Source organism: Corvus moneduloides, chromosome 17 (genome assembly GCF_009650955.1).
Source record: "Corvus moneduloides isolate bCorMon1 chromosome 17, bCorMon1.pri, whole genome shotgun sequence".
Taxonomy (NCBI): domain Eukaryota; kingdom Metazoa; phylum Chordata; class Aves; order Passeriformes; family Corvidae; genus Corvus; species Corvus moneduloides.
In genome coordinates this window covers 7,592,793-7,609,811 of record NC_045492.1, presented here as the reverse complement: position 1 = coordinate 7,609,811, position 17,019 = coordinate 7,592,793, and the positions used below count along the sequence as shown (strand labels likewise).

The 17,019-nt window shown below is 49.3% G+C and overlaps 2 protein-coding genes across 2 annotated transcripts; one reads left to right on the top strand and one right to left on the bottom strand.

The window, feature by feature from the left end:
* Positions 1 to 378: 378 nt before the first annotated feature.
* PLAGL2 (PLAG1 like zinc finger 2) lies at positions 379 to 11,246 on the bottom strand. The gene is made up of 4 exons (XM_032126523.1): positions 11,166 to 11,246; positions 10,594 to 10,703; positions 8,752 to 9,147; positions 379 to 7,934 (listed from the first exon to the last, which is right to left on the bottom strand). Exons 3-4 carry the CDS (start codon positions 9,012 to 9,014, stop codon positions 6,713 to 6,715), a joined length of 1,485 nt encoding a protein of 494 aa, XP_031982414.1. The 5' UTR covers positions 9,015 to 9,147; positions 10,594 to 10,703; positions 11,166 to 11,246; the 3' UTR covers positions 379 to 6,712.
* POFUT1 (protein O-fucosyltransferase 1) lies at positions 11,234 to 16,685 on the top strand. Its single transcript, XM_032126524.1, has 7 exons — positions 11,234 to 11,456; positions 11,696 to 11,817; positions 11,942 to 12,124; positions 12,675 to 12,787; positions 13,458 to 13,650; positions 14,171 to 14,413; positions 14,858 to 16,685. The coding sequence occupies exons 1-7, from the start codon at positions 11,297 to 11,299 to the stop codon at positions 15,044 to 15,046; spliced, it is 1,203 nt and encodes a 400-aa protein (XP_031982415.1). The 5' UTR covers positions 11,234 to 11,296; the 3' UTR covers positions 15,047 to 16,685.
* Positions 16,686 to 17,019: the final 334 nt, after the last annotated feature.

The window sequence follows — 17,019 nt, the reverse complement described above, 5'->3', positions numbered from 1 at the left end:
AGCTTAAAGCTGAGGTTTGGTCCTGGTTCTCCTGCCTGTGGGGAGCAGAGGATGTTGGGGTTATTTGGGAGGGGGGAGTGGGCTGGACTTGTCGGAAATGCTGCCACATGAGCTGGAAATTTTAGCGAAACCAAGTGACCAGAACTTTCTGTCTAACAAACATTATTCTCCTTGACAGGGGATAATGGTGTCTGCTGTGGCTGCCTCCCCTGTGGGGTGCTGGGTCTTTTTCTTGTGGGTCTAATTCTTTGCTTGGAAGAAATTTAAAAACCTCAGTGACTTCATGTAGGGAACTGTGTCTTTGACCTGCCTTATGCTTCTATCTTGTCTTAATCCAACCAAAACTCCCAACTCCCCCCCATGAAGACACCCGGGGTAGATCATCCAAATGCTTTTAATAAACAACTTCATTATAAAAGATGCTTTCAATTTGAACTTCATTTTGCAAGAGCTAATTTTAGTGATGAACCATACATTTCCTAATGGCACTTAATTACAATTTAAAAACCTTGTTTACAGCCCTCAAAATACTCCATTACAAGAGGTTATTCACTCTGTATAAAAGTGCTAGAAAGTTTGTTTTTAGAAAACCAGTTGAGCTTTAACAATGGAAAGTTTCTGGCTTTGGCAGCTGTAGCTGCAGGCAGGGAGGTCAGGCACAGGGCCTGTCCAGAACCAGCTCAAGAAGGGACAGCGTGAATGGCAGCCCCAGGGAGGGACACTGTGGCTTTCCCACCCCCTCCCATGGCTAATCCCAAACCCTTCACCTTCCAATGGAATGTTTACTGGCTCCTGTGGGAGATGGCAGAGCTTGTGCTGGGAGAGGGTTCTGGGAGAGGCATGACTTGTGCCTGCAAAGGCCACTCACTAGCTTTTCTTCCAACAGCAGTTTCAGAGTTTGGCTGCTCCCAGGGGTTCCACAGGTTCCTTTTTGTCCTTCTTGTACCCACCCAGGTCTCAAGAGTACATCAGCAGACAGCTCTGTGTTCTTCAATATCCTTGTTTAAGGAAAACACTGGTTCAAATGTTACAAAACAATCTTTCTAAAAATTGCTCCTAGATATCAGGAATCACTAAAGTAGGAAAGCTCCACAAAGTATCAAGGCTGAGGCACTCAGTAGGGTGAGGAGAACTCAAACTCCAGAGAGGTTTCTAGCAGAAATTCGGGGATGTGCTGGAGTATGCAGGCTCCTGCACCCGTGTGTGGCACCCTGAAGTGGCTTGTGCTGCTGAGGGCTCTGAGCACAGCTCATGTGTTGTTACCTTCAGGTGCAAGACACTGACTACAGAGGGAGAAGGGCTGCAGGCAGGTCCCTGGCCTGTTCACCTGGACACTCAGCCGGCCTGGCCTGTGCCAGGTGCTGGAGGCTGTCCCTGTCCTGCAGGCCTTGGAGCTGTCCCCAGTCCACTCAGTACATTCCATGCTAGAGCTGGTTATCCCCTTGCACAGTAGTTTGAAACATGGACACAGTTTGTGAACAGAGGGTGAGACTGAAGGTGAAGAGAGCTGTGGAAGTGAGGGATGGTTGCTTTGTAACGAGACACTTCAATGTTGAGGATTCTTCCCCCGACTGAAGAGCTGACCTATTTATAGTAATAAAATTAATTCCAAATTCCCTGGTTATCTTTTGCAATGCTTTTAACTTCCTTGTCACTGTGATCTGATACAGAGAAGCTCCCTCTGTGTCATGTATGCTCTTATTTCCATGCTGGTATTTAGGCATTGGTGGAAAGAACCACGCAGACCTGGCTTCAACCACAGGAGCAAGGAAGGTGCTTCAGGCTCCTCCTGCAGCCCACCTGTGCACATGGAAATAAAATGTACTTTGAACAGGAAAGCCAAGCTCATCTCCTGGTGTGGATTTGTGAGAAGCAGAATGTGATCTGTTTTCTGGTCTCATTTCTGATCACCAGTTCTATTTTTGCTCCACCTGTTTGCATGCCAGTCTGAAGCATTTAGTGGTGTTTGGCCTGTGGGAAGATGAGAGCTGGCTCCAGGCAGAGATTGCAGACTGTACTCTGGGAGAAAACTCCTTACCTGCAGTCACAAGAATAGCTGAAACGTCTAGGATTCCTAGAGGATCCCAGTTAGTCACTAGAAGGAAGTAAGTCTATCACTGGGAATAGCTAGAGGTGAGCCTAATGTGAGTGTGCCTGGATTGTGCAGCAGGGATAACAGAACCCGAGAGGTGGTGGGGAATAGGAACAGTGGTCCTGTAAGGCAGCTGGATCAGTGGGAATGGCATCTCCCTGGCAGCTTCCACCTGCTTTCCAAGAGAGGCTCAGTATGGCTGTGGCACTACAGGTAAACAGGCATGGAAAGGGTGAGAGGTGCCAGAGCTGGGGATTGGGGTGAAAAGAACCTGGGCTTCCCAGATCCAGCAGACCAGGCTAAACCAAACCACCTTCTCCTACCACACAGGGGTCGGCCAGGATGGGAATCAGAGCTTCAGATGGCAACTCCCATCTCTGGGAACTGGGAAAAAGACAAGAAATAAGTTATGGAAAAGACACAAGTTTTGGGTGAGGATGAAAACTTGAAGTGGTTCTGTTTGAGCCATTCATCCACTTCACTGTTCAGTGGCAGAATAGCTCCAGGGCTTGAGCAGGCAATTAACTAAAAATAGGCACCTGAGGGAGAATTCGGTCAGCCTGACTAACTGGGATTAGAGGATAAGCAAGAAGGTAGGGTGATGGGAAGCACATCTTTGAAGATTTATTTGTGGAAATTTTAATTGCAGGCAGCAGAAAATGCCTCTGTGGTGTTGTTCTGTCCAGAGAGCAAAGGTGGTGCAATGGTAGAGAACGGAAAAGGGGATTTTTTTCAGTGAACTGCAGGAAATCTTCCCAGCAGCTGCTATTCACCTGTCAGCAAGGAAGGAATTAAAGAACAAAGAGCTGAGCTCAACAAAAGTACTGAAATCATCAATCTACCAGAGGCGAAAAAAGGATTCCAGTTGAAGTGACACCGTTTTTCAACACTGAGGCTAAAGAGCAGCAACGCTGTGAGACAGAGGATGGGACCTGTCACAACGTGGTGTGTGGGTATTCTGTCAGGAAATTCAGTGGAAGCAAATGCAAGGTAACATGTTGTTCCTTCCTACAAATGGATTTGGAGTGAGCTGTAATCCCAGGGGAAAAAAGATCTTCAGCCTTTCACAGGGTTCTGGCAATCTAAGCCTGGAAGGATGGGCAAGAGTTAACCCTCTGCTGCCAGGGAGTGGCTTGGCTTGGCTATTTGTTAGTTCGTATTTCTAGGGGGACATTAAGTCCCTGGCTTTCTGAGAGTCCAGGGTCTGATTTATAAGGGCTGGCAAGATCATGTCCTGTCCTTTTGCTGACTGGAGGTCTCTGGGTTTATATCTTAGTTGACTGCACTGTTCCTATTGCTTTGGACACCCCCCAAGCCAGCCAATTTAAAATATTCCTTTATTTAACTAAACCCTCCTGACCAATTATGTGCTGTAGTTGCTGCCCTTGGGCTTGATCTGATGCCATCTTCCTGATACAGGTGTGCCAGGAACAGAGGGATCACAGTGGGATGGTTTGCTGGGCTCTGCCTGGCTGACTCACAGCTGTGTCCTGGACCTGCAGCCCCAAACTTGTGGTCCAAAACAAAAATCAAAACCAAACTCTTTCTGGGATGATTTTTTTTTATATCACATAAGCAGCACAGTGGCTGCCACAGCCCTGCACATACACCACAGAACAGACTGTAGGCTGGGCTGCAGCAATCCCCCTCAGCATGCCAAGGTTACCCTTGTCCCTTACCTCCAGCTGCATGAGCAGGAGCTTGGCTGACTTCCACTGACTTGCCTAACAGCTTGGTGCACATGTCCTAATGGACTGGAATTCCCAAGTGCTGTAAGCTTGGATGCTCAAAGTTTTTTCTTATGAACAGGTAAAAGTTGTTCACCATAATTTGTTCTGTGAATTGCACACTTGCTATTTCAAATGGAATTAGTCTCATTAGTTTTAGACTGACTGATAAAATACTTTCAGATTAAAAACCGTTGTGGTAGAGGAACTTTGAATCCATTTTCCTGTGCAAACACCTGGAATCAGCTCCAATGCTGTCTCTGACCCAGCTGCCTTTGCTGGGTTAGATTTTCCTTGTACTGACAAAGGTTATTGCAGTTCTGCTTGCTAAAGTAGCTGTGGAAAGCAAATCACACGTGCAAATCATAGCAAAATGAATTCCATTTATTCTTTGACAGACTACTGGTAGGAAAAAGATGTCTGGCTCTAAGTTTAGCTACCACTGCTAAAGGAATTCCAGTGATGACATCTGTTCAGAGTACAATGCAGGCAGGAAGCAAGAAAGCTGAATGTTCCGCAGTGGGAGAAGGTGTGTGATGGCATTGCATAAATCTGATAATCCTCACTGGCAGTGAGTCATCAGTTCTGACCATTTATTTCTCAAAAAATAATAATCCTCTCAACTGAAGACAGGGATAAGGCTTGCATATAATTGATAACAGTGTGAAACTCTTTAATTTGCAAAGAGCAAAGCAATAGGAGACAGGCCTGAGGTATTCAATGCTGATAAACAGACTGGCTGCAATGCCCTGTTTACCTTTGCTAGGTTAGAGAACAAGAAGGCACTCGTTGGACTTGGAAAGGCAACATTTTCCAGTGGAGAAAAGGAAAAAGTACTGCATTCAACTCAGGGAGATCATTGCCACAGGATATTGCTGAGGTAAATAAATCTTATATTACATTTTGATACAAAAGTCTTATTTGCAGCATTGCTGGCTAACCTAAAACAACCGATCTATGTTCTGGAGAATCAATGGATTGCTAAAGAGTCATTCTGGGAAGAATTACTAAGCTAAATTAAAAATAAAATTCTGGAGTAAAATGGAAGGGGGACAAGCCTGTGACCAAAAGAGGGACAGCTGATGTCACACGGTGGGATCATGGCTCAGCAGGAAGGAATCTGCATCAACTGAGGTGGATGTGCTCTGGGGAGATGAGGGAGGACAGTATCTGGCTTTGCCCAAGGAGCTGAGATAACAGAGTAGAGGTAGGTTTTGCATTTCCTAGAATTATGGAGAACAATATTGACACATTTCCTGGTTTATATTGGCCTACAATGGTTCCTCTATGCTGAGGTATGAAGATCTGCCTGTCCATAGTCATAAACATGCACCAATGCAGAGTGAGTGACACCCATATGTCCTCATCTGCAGTGTAAGTGCCCAGGAACACAGGAGCAGGAGACAATACAGGTGCTAAATGACACCAGCAGCTGGCTGCCACTTCCCAGTATAACCCTTCTGCCCTGGTAGGTAGACAGCCCATGGAAGAGTTTAAGAGGTAGGGCAGGGAGCAAGGGAAGCAGGACTTTAACTTCAGGAGGCAAGGCTTGAGGAGGAGAGAACAAAAAAGGCCAGTGGAACCAAAAAGTGAAAAGTTGACTGCAGGCCCCAAACCTCAGCATCTGTTAGAACTATTGGTGTTGGGGGAATGCTTCTAATACACTGACAGAGTGTATATGAAGCTGGGACCAATTTTTCTTTGATTCTCGGATGTTACCACCATTGAGGTTAAAATACACCTTTGAGACTGCTTCCTGGATAAGCCAAAAAGGGTGCTGACCTCAATGAATGGCTGTGGTTAAAAAACCCCAAGACCCAGAAACTCATACTCTGTTCCACAACCCAAGGGAACCTATGGAGCAGGGCCTGCAGCCTGTTCTCACCCACACCTGGTACACCAGTGCTCGATGTCCCGAGCTCCTTACCCAGTTCTCTCACGTGCTTTGGTTTCCAGATCTGTTTGCATGGGGGAGATATTGAAAAGGGCTCTGTCCATACACCGCACACCAAGCTAAGCTGTGAGAGCTGCTCCATCCCCTTCACTCGGGATAGCCAGCAGGAAAAGGCAGGAAGCTGCTGCCTACAGGGGCAGAGGCTGAAGTGGTCCAAAAGCAATGTATTTCCCCATGGGGGAAGAACATGATAAGTGAAGAGAAATCAGTGCAACCTGACTTCGTTGTGTAAACAGTGTTCTAGCTACACCAGAGATGAACCCAGTGTATTCTGGTGCCTCCTATTTTTGCAATGGCAGAAACAGATTTGTGTTGTGTAAACAATGTTCACCATAATGAGTTTATCCTAATGGCTCCGAAGAGGTGATGCTGAATTCACTATGTAAACGGGCTTGTTGCTTAACACTGATGTGGAGTAAGCTGTGTTGGGTGATGGGATGAGAGGTAGCAGGGAAGGACAGCCTCTTCCCCATTGGCTTCATACAGAGCGGTATCCTGACTTCTTCTCCATGTGGAAGTGCTGGCTGGTTTGCCAGAATTGCAGTGTGGTAACATGAAATGGAAGCTGGACTCTTCAAAAGTTTAGCCCAGGATGAAAGAGTCTCAACTCCTTCTGAGGGACAGTCCTTTCCCAGAGAGGAACATAGCTCCAGCATTCTCAGGGAAGGTCAGTGCTAAGCGCGGCTCCTGATTCACAGATCAAAAATTAGATAAAATATATCCAGTCTATCAGCTGAAATCTTTCCACTGTACAGGACTGGGACTTGCACGGGGTATCAGCTGTTCCAGTCTACAAGTGCTCCCTCTGAGATCAGAAACCTCCTGTCTGACCCAGCTCTGCCAGAGCTTTCACACCCCCAAGGAAGGAAGAGTTGTGCGTTTTTAAGGCTCTCCACAAAAGGGTGACCGAAAGATCTGTTCTCCAGTGCTATTTCCAGCTTATTGGAATGCCTGGTGGAACCGTGGCAGCGTGGTTGTGCTCAAGCTGGAGGTGAAGACGGGGGGCAACGAATGAAGGGGCCCAAAGTTCAGCGAGGCCCCGGCTCCGGGAGACTCTTGAGGTTGATGTTGCAAAGTGGTGAGCAGTGGCTGCGCCTCCCCCTGCGAGTAGCCCATGACCAATCCCCCCGATGAGACAGGTGGATTGCAAGGAGGAAGATTTAGGGGGAGGAAGCCAAGAAGATGAGAGAAGTCCATGTTAGCAGCACAGAGAGCCTCTGAGAGGTTAGCAGGGCTCTTGGAAAGCAAAGCCTCATCCAGGGCAGGTGGCTGAGGTGAAGAGGACTGAGGATCACCAGATGAGAGAGACAGGCTGCCAGGGAAGTCTGACAAAAAGCTGTCCACCTCTACTTTGGGTAGTTTCTCAGGCAAATATGAGGTAGATCCAAGCTGATACTTTGGAGGAGGTTGCGGTGGGGAGGAGATGGGAGAAGAAGACTCCAGAGGATAGCTCATTCCCATTGGAAGAGAATTAGGAACCAAAGAATGGGGCATCCCTGAGCTTGGCATGGTTTGGAGATGTGTGCTGTACATGCCCACAGGCAGCATGCCAGGGAAGCTCTTACCGCCCATCATGTCTCTGGATGCCATACACAGGACAGGACTCAGCTCTTCCTTCACTGCCACAGAGGAGCTGCAGCTGAGCAGACCCAACATATCCACTGGCTCCGTCTTAATCTTCAGCAGTTCCTGGGAGTGGCTTTTCTTCATGTGCCTGGTCAGGTGGTCTTTCCTCCCAAACCTCTGAGCACAGTACTGGCACAAGAAGTCCTTCCGCCCCGTGTGCACTACCAAGTGTCTCCGCACGTCTTTCCGGGTGTAGAAGCGCCGATCGCAGTGGTCACACGGATGCTTCTTTTCCTTCGCCCCACCGGAAGCCCGCCTGGAGTGAGCTTTGAGGTGCTCCAGCAGGACCTGGGTGCTCTCAAAGGTCTGGAGGCACACCTTGCAGCTGAGGTCACCGCTGGCAGCCGCATGCATGGCCAGGTGTCGCCTGAAGCCCAGTTTGGTGTTGTAGTTCTTGCCGCACTCGGGACAGTGCAGGGCCTCCTTGTTGGGATCGTGGGTCTGCAGGTGATTCCGAAGGTGATCCTTCCGGTGAAACATCTTCTCGCAGTACATGCACTGGTGAGGCTTCTGAGCAGAGTGCGTGGCCATATGCCTTAGTGGAGAAAAGCAGGAAAGGTCAGACAAACATCCAGCCCCTGAGGGAACACATGCTAGTTTTCCAAAATTCTCCTTGTGTCCTACACTTTATGGCACAAAAATCTCAGGTGGCATTTTACCTCCACTAAACAAGGTGCAGAGGAACACAATGCTTCAGGCAAAATGTACAGTCTGTCCCAGCAGCTGTCTCTCCTCAGCTCCTGCTCTCTGCTGAGGCTGCCAAAGGGAAGTTAGCAAAGAAAACCTCCCTAGTTTGTGACATTAGGTGAGAAAACTTCAGTTCATCAGGAGGGTCAGGCTGTGGCCAAGTCTGCTGACAGCCACTGTGCTCTGATTTCACCTTGGTATCTCACACTCTCCTACAATGTGGTTCATCTGATTTCAAGTTCTCAGTCATCACTGTTTAATTAGTTTGTGTTGTACTTCACTACATAAATGGGAACTCTACTTCTCCATACTGGAGCAACAGCTGCCATGGAATTACCCCTGTGGTTAGAGGCAGGACTTAGGAATGTAAATGCTATTCTTGCTTTTCATTCTGTTTTTTAATCTGTGAACTTCAATTTCTGTTTCTATTTCCTCCTCAGTGAAACAAAAAACAGCCTGAGCTCAGGATAAAGCATTAGCTGAAGTTCTCTGGAAGGTGCCTTAAGAGATGCCAAGTATGGTAATGTCTGGGACTCAACTGCTTCACAAGGTAAAAGGGCATTTCCCCTCCTCCAGCTTCTCAGAAACTCAACCAAAGACACACGAGGGAGGGGGTTTCCTCTCTCTCCTGGCACTGCTGGGCAGAGGCACTTGCAGATACCTACCTATAGAGCTTGTACTTGGAAGCAAAGGCCTTGCCACAGTGCAGCTGGGGGCAGTTGTAGGGCCTCTGCTCCGAATGGGAAAGTGTGTGAGTTCTCAGCTTGTCCACGTGAGGGAAGGAGGGCTCCGATAGTTCACACTGGCATTTTCCCTGACTTTCAGTCTCTTCACCTCTTGGTCTGGGGACTAATTTCCAGCCTGTCTCTTCCTCCTCCTGCTTTGCATCTTGAATCCAGTTGGGAACACTGGGAAAAAATGCCGTCATGGCAGGTCTAGTAGAACATGGCCATGTCAAGCAGAACTCGACCCTGTGGGCGTCTCGCTGTGATGTTGTCCCAGTGCAGTTTTCTGTTGGAGCCCCCTGTGACCAAACTGCTTTAATAGCAAAACTTCTTCATCTGAAATCACAGAAGGCTGGCGTTAAGACACTGCATCCTTCACCCGTGCACCCAATGACCATTTGAAGATGCGTGTTCCCAGACATGGGGAACTCCAATCTCCGCAACATTTTTTTGTCTTTATCCCCTTAACCGTTACCTGAATAAAATTATGTTAAACTTTTTCTGAATTACATTTTTTGCAACTATTAAGAGCCAGTGTTACCTGTTGGATGTACTTTCTCCTGAAAGATCATCGAAAGGTGTCTATTTAAAAGCTCTCAATTCCTTTCACTGTGTGTTTTGTGGATCACTTCTCATCCCATTTTTTCATATTCTCACTTGCTTTTGGTCTCTGCTTACATGGAATTCCCTCCTAGAGATTCTCAGAGAAACCAAGGTTCTCTTGTACTTTCTTTTCCCATCTTTTCTGCTACCAATCTGGTACGCTGGGCAAGACCATCTCCAAAGCAAACTGACCTGAACCCCCACATGTGGCTGAACAGGGCTGAGGAAGAAAACTCACAATTATCGTCAATATCACACCTTTTTCTGGAAGGCAACGAATGCTGCTGCTCTTCAGAGTGGGATTACTCATTGTATTTTCACTTTTCGATTGTGAGGCAGAGTCTGCCTCTCTGGATTAGCAAGTTTTCTACTGTAATGAGCAATTTTTAACTCTTTTTTTTTTTCTTTGACACTCTCATCCATTAATAATGGAAGCTCAAACTGTTTCCTGTTCAACAAAATACACCACCTGTAAGCTCTTCTGGCTTTCATGTTGACGAGGTTCAACATTAATCTCTCTTAGCAGGTTGTTCTTGAGTTGTGTGTTGGTGAAGTACAACATTTTTATAGGTTCTAGTGCCAGCTCGACTGGTAAACGGTCAGCTGAAATAAAACCGATCTCTTTCACTCAATTTGGCTGCCTGAGAAACTCTTCTTAAAATAGCATCAAACCCTCAAGCTCTTTCTCACTCCATGATTGCTTCAGAGGAGGAACTTCCTGCTGCACATCAACATGAGCGTGAGTTGTGGGCAGGATGTGCAACTGTGAGGGAACAAACCAACCCCCGGCAAGTGCTGAAGGAACGTTATGAAGAGCTGAAATAACAATTACTGTGACTACACCATCACCCCCAATATCATGGATGGCTCCCTCAGGGTGGAAAACACTGGGAAATGGGATCACTCCAAGAAAACATGTCACTGTGAGGTTTGGGAATGCCTGTCAAGAACAAAACTTGGTTTTGTGCAGGCTGAATCTCTGTGGTCAGAGCAGAACAATAAAGGACCAGAACTGCTGAGGTGCCACTTTGGGACAAATCAGCGTGATGTGACAGCTGCTCTGACCCCTCAGGGTGCAGGAGGCCTGTGGTTCAGAGCAGTCTGTCTTTCTGGGTGCTAAAACCATGAGTATTTCACCTCTCCATGAAATATGTCCCAGAAAATATGAGTGGTCTCTACCTCTTGCTCCAGAGCTGTGCCGGTGTCCCGGGAGTCTCCGCCACTTTCACCAGGGAACTGCTCCTTTCCCTCCAAAAAAGCCCGGCCATCTGGGCCAGTTTCAAAGCTACCTGGAAGAAGACAAGAGTTTGGATTTTGATGTCTTTAACAGTAAGGTGGATAAACGATCACACTGGAATTTTAGGGAATTCAGAGGTGCTGTTGCAACCGCCTTGCGAACGGCGGAGGTGCCGGGGGGTGGCCGCGAACTGCCCTCCGGGTAACTCGCTCCCCCACTCCGGCACCTCCACTGTTTGCCTCGGAAGCCAACTGGGAGATCCCCACCCCCGGGAGCGCTCCGTGGATAATGCAACCCCGGTGGAGCGGGACCACACATCCCACCCCCGCCCCACAGCCCGGAGGGGAGGGAGGCGGGCCCGGCCTACGCCCCCCCCCCTCCGCCCCGCATCCTCCTCCTCCTCCTCACACGCCCCCCTGTCCCCTGAGAGAACCCCGCCACCGAGGGGAGGGTACGGCCGTGCCACCGCCCCTCCCTGCGGTGCCGCCCCCCTCCCTCGCCCCCCCGCGCTCACCCCGTTCCCCCGGGCCGCGCCAAGCGCGGCTCCGGTCCCGGCCCCGGCGGCGCCATTGCGCGGGGCCTTGTGGGAGTGACGTCACACCTCGGTGGTGGCCGCCAGAGCGGCGCGCCGCGGGGCATGATGGGATGGTGGCGTCGGGCTTTGGCCGCCGCCGAGTCGCCATGGCGGTGCCACCGGTCCCGGTGCTCCTCGTACTCCTCCTGCTCCTCCCGGTGATGGCGGCGGGAGGCGGCGTGGCGCCCGCCTGGGACGAGGCCGGTTACCTGCTCTACTGTCCCTGCATGGGTGAGGCTCTCCCGGTGCGGGTCCCCTGTGCATCTCCCGGTTGCATCCCCCGGTGCGACCCCCGGCGCGTGCCCCGGTGTGGTTCCCGTTGCAGACCCTGGTGCAGACCCCGTTTCATCCCCCGGCGAGGTCCGCGGTCCGTCCCCCGCTGCAGTCCCCGGTCCATGTCCCGGCGCATCCCCCGGTCCGTGCCCGGTCCATCCCCGGCGCGGTCCCCGCCTGAGCCCCGTCTCTCGCAGGCCGCTTCGGTAACCAAGCTGAGCACTTCCTGGGAGCCCTGGCCTTCGCCCGCGCCCTCAACCGGACCCTGGCCGTGCCGCCCTGGATCGAGTACCGGCACCACCGCCCGCCCTACACCAACGTGAGCCCCCGGCGGGCGCGGGGAGGGAGCGGGGGCGCGGCGGGCAGGGCTCGGACCTCTCCGGGGATGAGCTGCGGGCCCCGGGTGAGGGTACCCCCGGCTCAGGGGCTCTGTTTCCCCACAGCTGCACGTCCCCTACTCGGAGCACTTCAGGCTGGAGCCGCTCCGGCGGTACCACCGCGTGATCAGCCTGGAGGAATTCATGGAGCATCTGGCGCCCCGGCACTGGCCGCCCGGCAGGAGAGTGGCTTATTGCTTCGAGGCTGCTGCCCAGAGAAGCGCGGACAAAAGCACATGTCCCATGAAGGTGAGTTCCTCCCCAGCCCCGCGGGCACGGCTTAATTCCAAAGGCTACGACTGACTCATTCAGGTCGCCATTGATTTGCAAATTTAGGAGTTGCCCACTGCAAATCGGTCTGTGTGGCATTGCTTTCACCACTTGTGGAGTGGCTGCTGCGCCTTCATCAGTTGCTTTTGTCCACAAGTGCTTGGGGATTGGGAATACAGTCTGTGCAAGTAGATATTGTCACTTCAGATTTGATGGTGACTGTAGTTTATCTCCTGCTCTTTGTTTCCCAGCTGTGGTAGTTTTCCAGCTGGTGTTAAAGCAACCTCTCTAACTACAAGTTTGGAAGCTGTGGTGTCCTTGTTCTTTAAGACAACCTTTGCAACCTTCTCAGTGAACTTCCCTTAATGTATTTCCCTGTCTCCTTCCTGTGGAGCTGGTGTGTCAAACAGGCTTGTATTCCAACTGCTTCCCTCCTGGAACAGACTCCTGCTTTGCACCCCAGGATCTTGCTAGATCGTCTTTCAGGCTCCGTGTATGCACTGAATGAACACTTGTCTTTTCTTTGCAGGATGGAAATCCGTTTGGTCCCTTCTGGGATCAGTTCCAAGTGGATTTTGATAAGTCTGAGCTCTTCAAGGGAATTTCCTTCAGTCCTGCATACAAGGACCACTGGATCCAAAGGTAGCAAGAAGATGGAAAAGTGCTGGCAGGTCACTGTGGGCATTTAGAGTCAGTTGTGAAAGCAGCTGTGACAGTGTATTGTGAGTTTACATTTTGGGGGAGAAATTGAAGTGGTTAGTTAGTAATATAATTAAAAATATGAATGCTTTTTCCATTAAGTATTCGCTGAGCCCTTCCTGTGGGCATTACTTTAGGTATGAACTCTGTCAGGCTGATTGACTTCTGAGCCAGGAATATTTAACTAAAGTATTTATTGATTAAATATGTAATTAATCGTCAAAAAGAATTTGGTTGGTCAGTTGGTGATTATGAACTGTATTTTGCTGGTTACCTCGTGTTTTCAGAGCTACAAGTGACTTTAGTGGTTTTCAGTAAGTTTGGGTGACAGAATTGCTCTAGTCTGGGGTGAAAATGTAACATCTCACTGGTTGGTAGCTCCTTACTGCGTGTATGAGGTTCTTCTCTTTTCGTCTGTCAGATAAAAGGTCTGAGGTAAAATACAGTCCCTGACATTTCTTCAGTTCAGATGGCAAAACAGCTAAAATTATCTAAATTTGGAGTGATAAATGCTGCATATTTGAGGGTGTTACTGGTTTCCACTCCAACCTTCACAGCAGTCTTTGTGCAGGTTAGGTCATGTTTCAGACTGCTGGGGTTTGGTTTTCCATAGGTTTCCACCCTCTGAGCACCCTGTCCTTGCCTTACCTGGAGCTCCAGCCCAATTTCCTGTCCTGGAGGAGCACCGGCCCCTGCAGAAGTACATGGAGTGGTCTGATGCAATGGTGAAGAAGGGAGAAGCCTACATCCAGTCTCTGCTTGTCCGGCCCTACGTCGGCATTCACCTGAGGATCGGCTCGGACTGGGTACGGCAGTGGCTGTAGGCTGGTGACAGTGGGATGTGGACAAAGCTGCACAGAAAGGAGCTATTCTGGGAGAGCCACCTGATCCCTGCTGGCACTCAGGAGCTCCCTGTGTGTTAGCAGTGCTGCTGGGATTCTTTCAGACAGGCAGAGGTGGGGGGATGTGGTGGTGTTTTCTCACTCGAATGTGGTACTTTGAAAATGAAAAAAGGTTGTGGCGAGGTGGGGTTCAGCCTCTTCTCCCAGTGACAGGACAAGGGGAAATGGCCTCAGGTTGCAGCAGGGGAGGTTCAGGTTGGATATTAGGGAAAAATTCTTCACTGAAAGAGTGATTGAGCACTGGCTCAGCCTGCCCAGGGCTGTGGTGGAATTGCCATTCCTGGAAGCACCCAGAACACAAGTAGATGTGGTGCTTTCTGATAAGGTTTAGTGGGCATGGGGTATCTGTTCAAAGTTTGGACTTGATGATCTTAGAGGTCTTCAACATTGATGATTCTGTGATTCTCTTTCCCTCTTCCAATAGAAAAATGCCTGCAACATGTTAAAGGACGGGACGGCTGGGCCGCACTTCATGGCTTCACCACAGTGTGTGGGCTACGACCGGAGTGCTGCAGTGCCTCTCACCATGGACATGTGCCTGCCAGACCTCAGAGAGATCAAACGGGCTCTCAAGCTCTGGGTGGCAAAGACTGAAGCTAAATCTGTTTATATTGCTACCGATTCTGAGCCCTACACAACGGAAATACAACAGTTCTTCCAGAAAAAGGTGAGTCTTCCAGAAACCTCTTCTGGCAGGAGTGCTTTGATAAAAACCTCCCTTGGATTCTGGCCTGAGGCTGTCACAGACAGGAGGCAGGCAGTTGTGGAATAGGTTATTCACAGCCAAATATTGGCATCTCAAAGTGAATTTGGCTAAAATTCACTTTGAGCAATAAAAATTATCCTGTAAAACTTTTTTTTTTTTTCCGGGAGGTTGAAGAGCATTATCTGACATGGTAGTAAATATTTCCATAAAAAGGGCTTAAATTAAATAAACCTAAGTGATTTTCAGAAATGCTCTGACATTGATCTAATAATAAATGAGTTATAAGGCAGATAAAGACTAAATTCACTCTCTTTCTCTTGTGTATTCCATTTCTAATATTATGCCAAGACATTGGATTCTGATAATAGCTGACTGGATCCATCTGCTCTCCTCGTTTCTCTGCAGTTCAAGGTTGTCAGCTTGCAGCCAGAAGTGCCTCAGATTGATCTGTACATTCTTGGCCAGTCCGACCACTTCATCGGGAACTGTGTCTCTTCCTTCACTGCCTTTGTGAAAAGAGAGCGGGATGTCCATGGGAAACCCTCCTCGTTTTTTGGCATGGACCACCCACCGAGGCTGCGGGACGAGTTCTGACCAAAGGAGGAAGAGGCTTCGTGGTTCCAGGGCTCTGAGCTGGGTCCTTGGTGCTGCAGCATTCCCTGTGGGCAGTCATTGCTGGGCTGTGGGAGAGCTCCTGCCCTCCAATGCTCCTCACAGTCCCTTCCAGACTGTTCTGTCTGATGTCTCCTGTGTTTCCAATGTGAGCTCAGATAGAAATTTTAAATAATGTAGTTTATAGGAAACTATAAACTATATATAGTTCTTTAAGATGTAGCTTTTACAGCTCTCCATTCTCACTACTTGGGATTCACCAGCAATCATGATGAAGCAGCTGCTCAGATTTCCTCCTCTTTTCTTTCTCTGTTAATTCTTAACTCTCACCTGGAGAAGTTTTGAAGCTTTGTGTCCAAAACTGACCATAATTGCTTCTTTTTAAGTGCAACAGTTTTGTCAGGCATATCAGGTTCCCTGGAAATGGTGTGCAAGGTGAAGCTCAGGACTGAAAAAGCTCTGGGTTTTATCAAGGACCACTGTTGTCTTACCAGACCTGTGTCACCACAGTGCCTCCGTGTCCCTTCTCCTGTCCAAAGAGATTCCATACTCAGTGCTGTGGGGCCCTGGATCTCTGTGGTGGTGCTGGAAGAGTGCAGTGGGACACAGTGTGACATGGCAGCTGCCTGTTCAGCCTCTCTGCATCAACCTGGGGCAACGGGTGTGCAGGGACATGAGAGGACATCTGTCACAGCCAGTCCAGAGCTGGAGATTGAGGGCTCATAGCTTTGTAGCTGTTGATGTCAGTGAGGTTTTTGTTAGGAGAGAAACTTTGAGCCAAGATTATTACAGTAGCTGTAGTAGGGTTGGGTATGTCATACCTGTGTCTATGGTAGTGGGTTTTGTTTGGTTTTGTACTTTATAAAAGAACCCCTGTGAGAGCATTACCCTTGGCTGGGGCAGCTCCCAGTGTAGGTAACTCTGGAAAATTACTCATTGATGGGGAAGCAGCAGCCCGAACCCCTCTGTTTGGCCTGGTACGGTTTGATGCTGGTAACACTGATGATCCCAATGTGGTGAGACTCAACTCGACCAATGCCTTTTGGTGCTTCTGTGACTTCATTTTCTGGTCCAAAGACTGAGTACAGAACTGTTCATTTTTCAAAAATGCCGCTTGGGTAAGTCTATGGTATCAGAACTGCTGCCTCCAGTGCACTGCTGCAGTCCAGGCAAGGCTGTTATGAGTGGTTAACTCCAAATGTCTCTTTTTATGGTGGTCTTTTCCTCCTTGAAACGTTTCTGAGCTCTGAAGGAGTTTGAAGGCTTAGGGGAGTGAGTAAAGAGAGCTAAATGAGAAGGTCCCCCTGGTGTCAGGGTGGCAAAAACTCATGTCTTGTTTCCTCAGTGCTGCAAAAATCATGGGATTTGGGGGAAAATACATCAGATTTGGTGCCTTTGGGACTCAGGCTTTTGAGGACTTTGAACCTCCTTGTGTCATACAGTTTACTGATCTTGGGTGATGCCCTTGGGGCTGCCTTGCCTTTGCTGGGGAAGCTGTTCCCCCACCTGTTGGGAAGACCAAGTATTAAAACAAAATATTCGGGTGGGGTGTTTGTTTTTGGTTTTTTTTTTTTTAAAAAAAGGTATTTTTTGTACTAATAAAAACTTGATTTTGTATTCACTCATAGTGCACCGACATTCCTTCCTCCACTGCAGGAGTCTCTGGTACCAGAGCTGGACTGCACTGCTTCGCTCCAGACAGCTCTAGTTAAGGGGATTTAACTCTTTAAATGTCTTTTCTTTATGGTGGTCTTTTTCTCCTTGGAAACATTCCCGAGCTTTGGAGCCTGGGAAATATTCCCAGTCTGGGTGCGCCAGAGCGGCGGGACGCGCCCGCCTGGCGCAAAACCCGGCACTTTCGGCGTTGGCGGGGTGCGGGGCGCCCGGTGCGGGGCGCGGCGGGGCCCCTTTGTCCCGGCTCCATCCGGGAGCGGCGGCGCGGGGCGGGCGCGCCC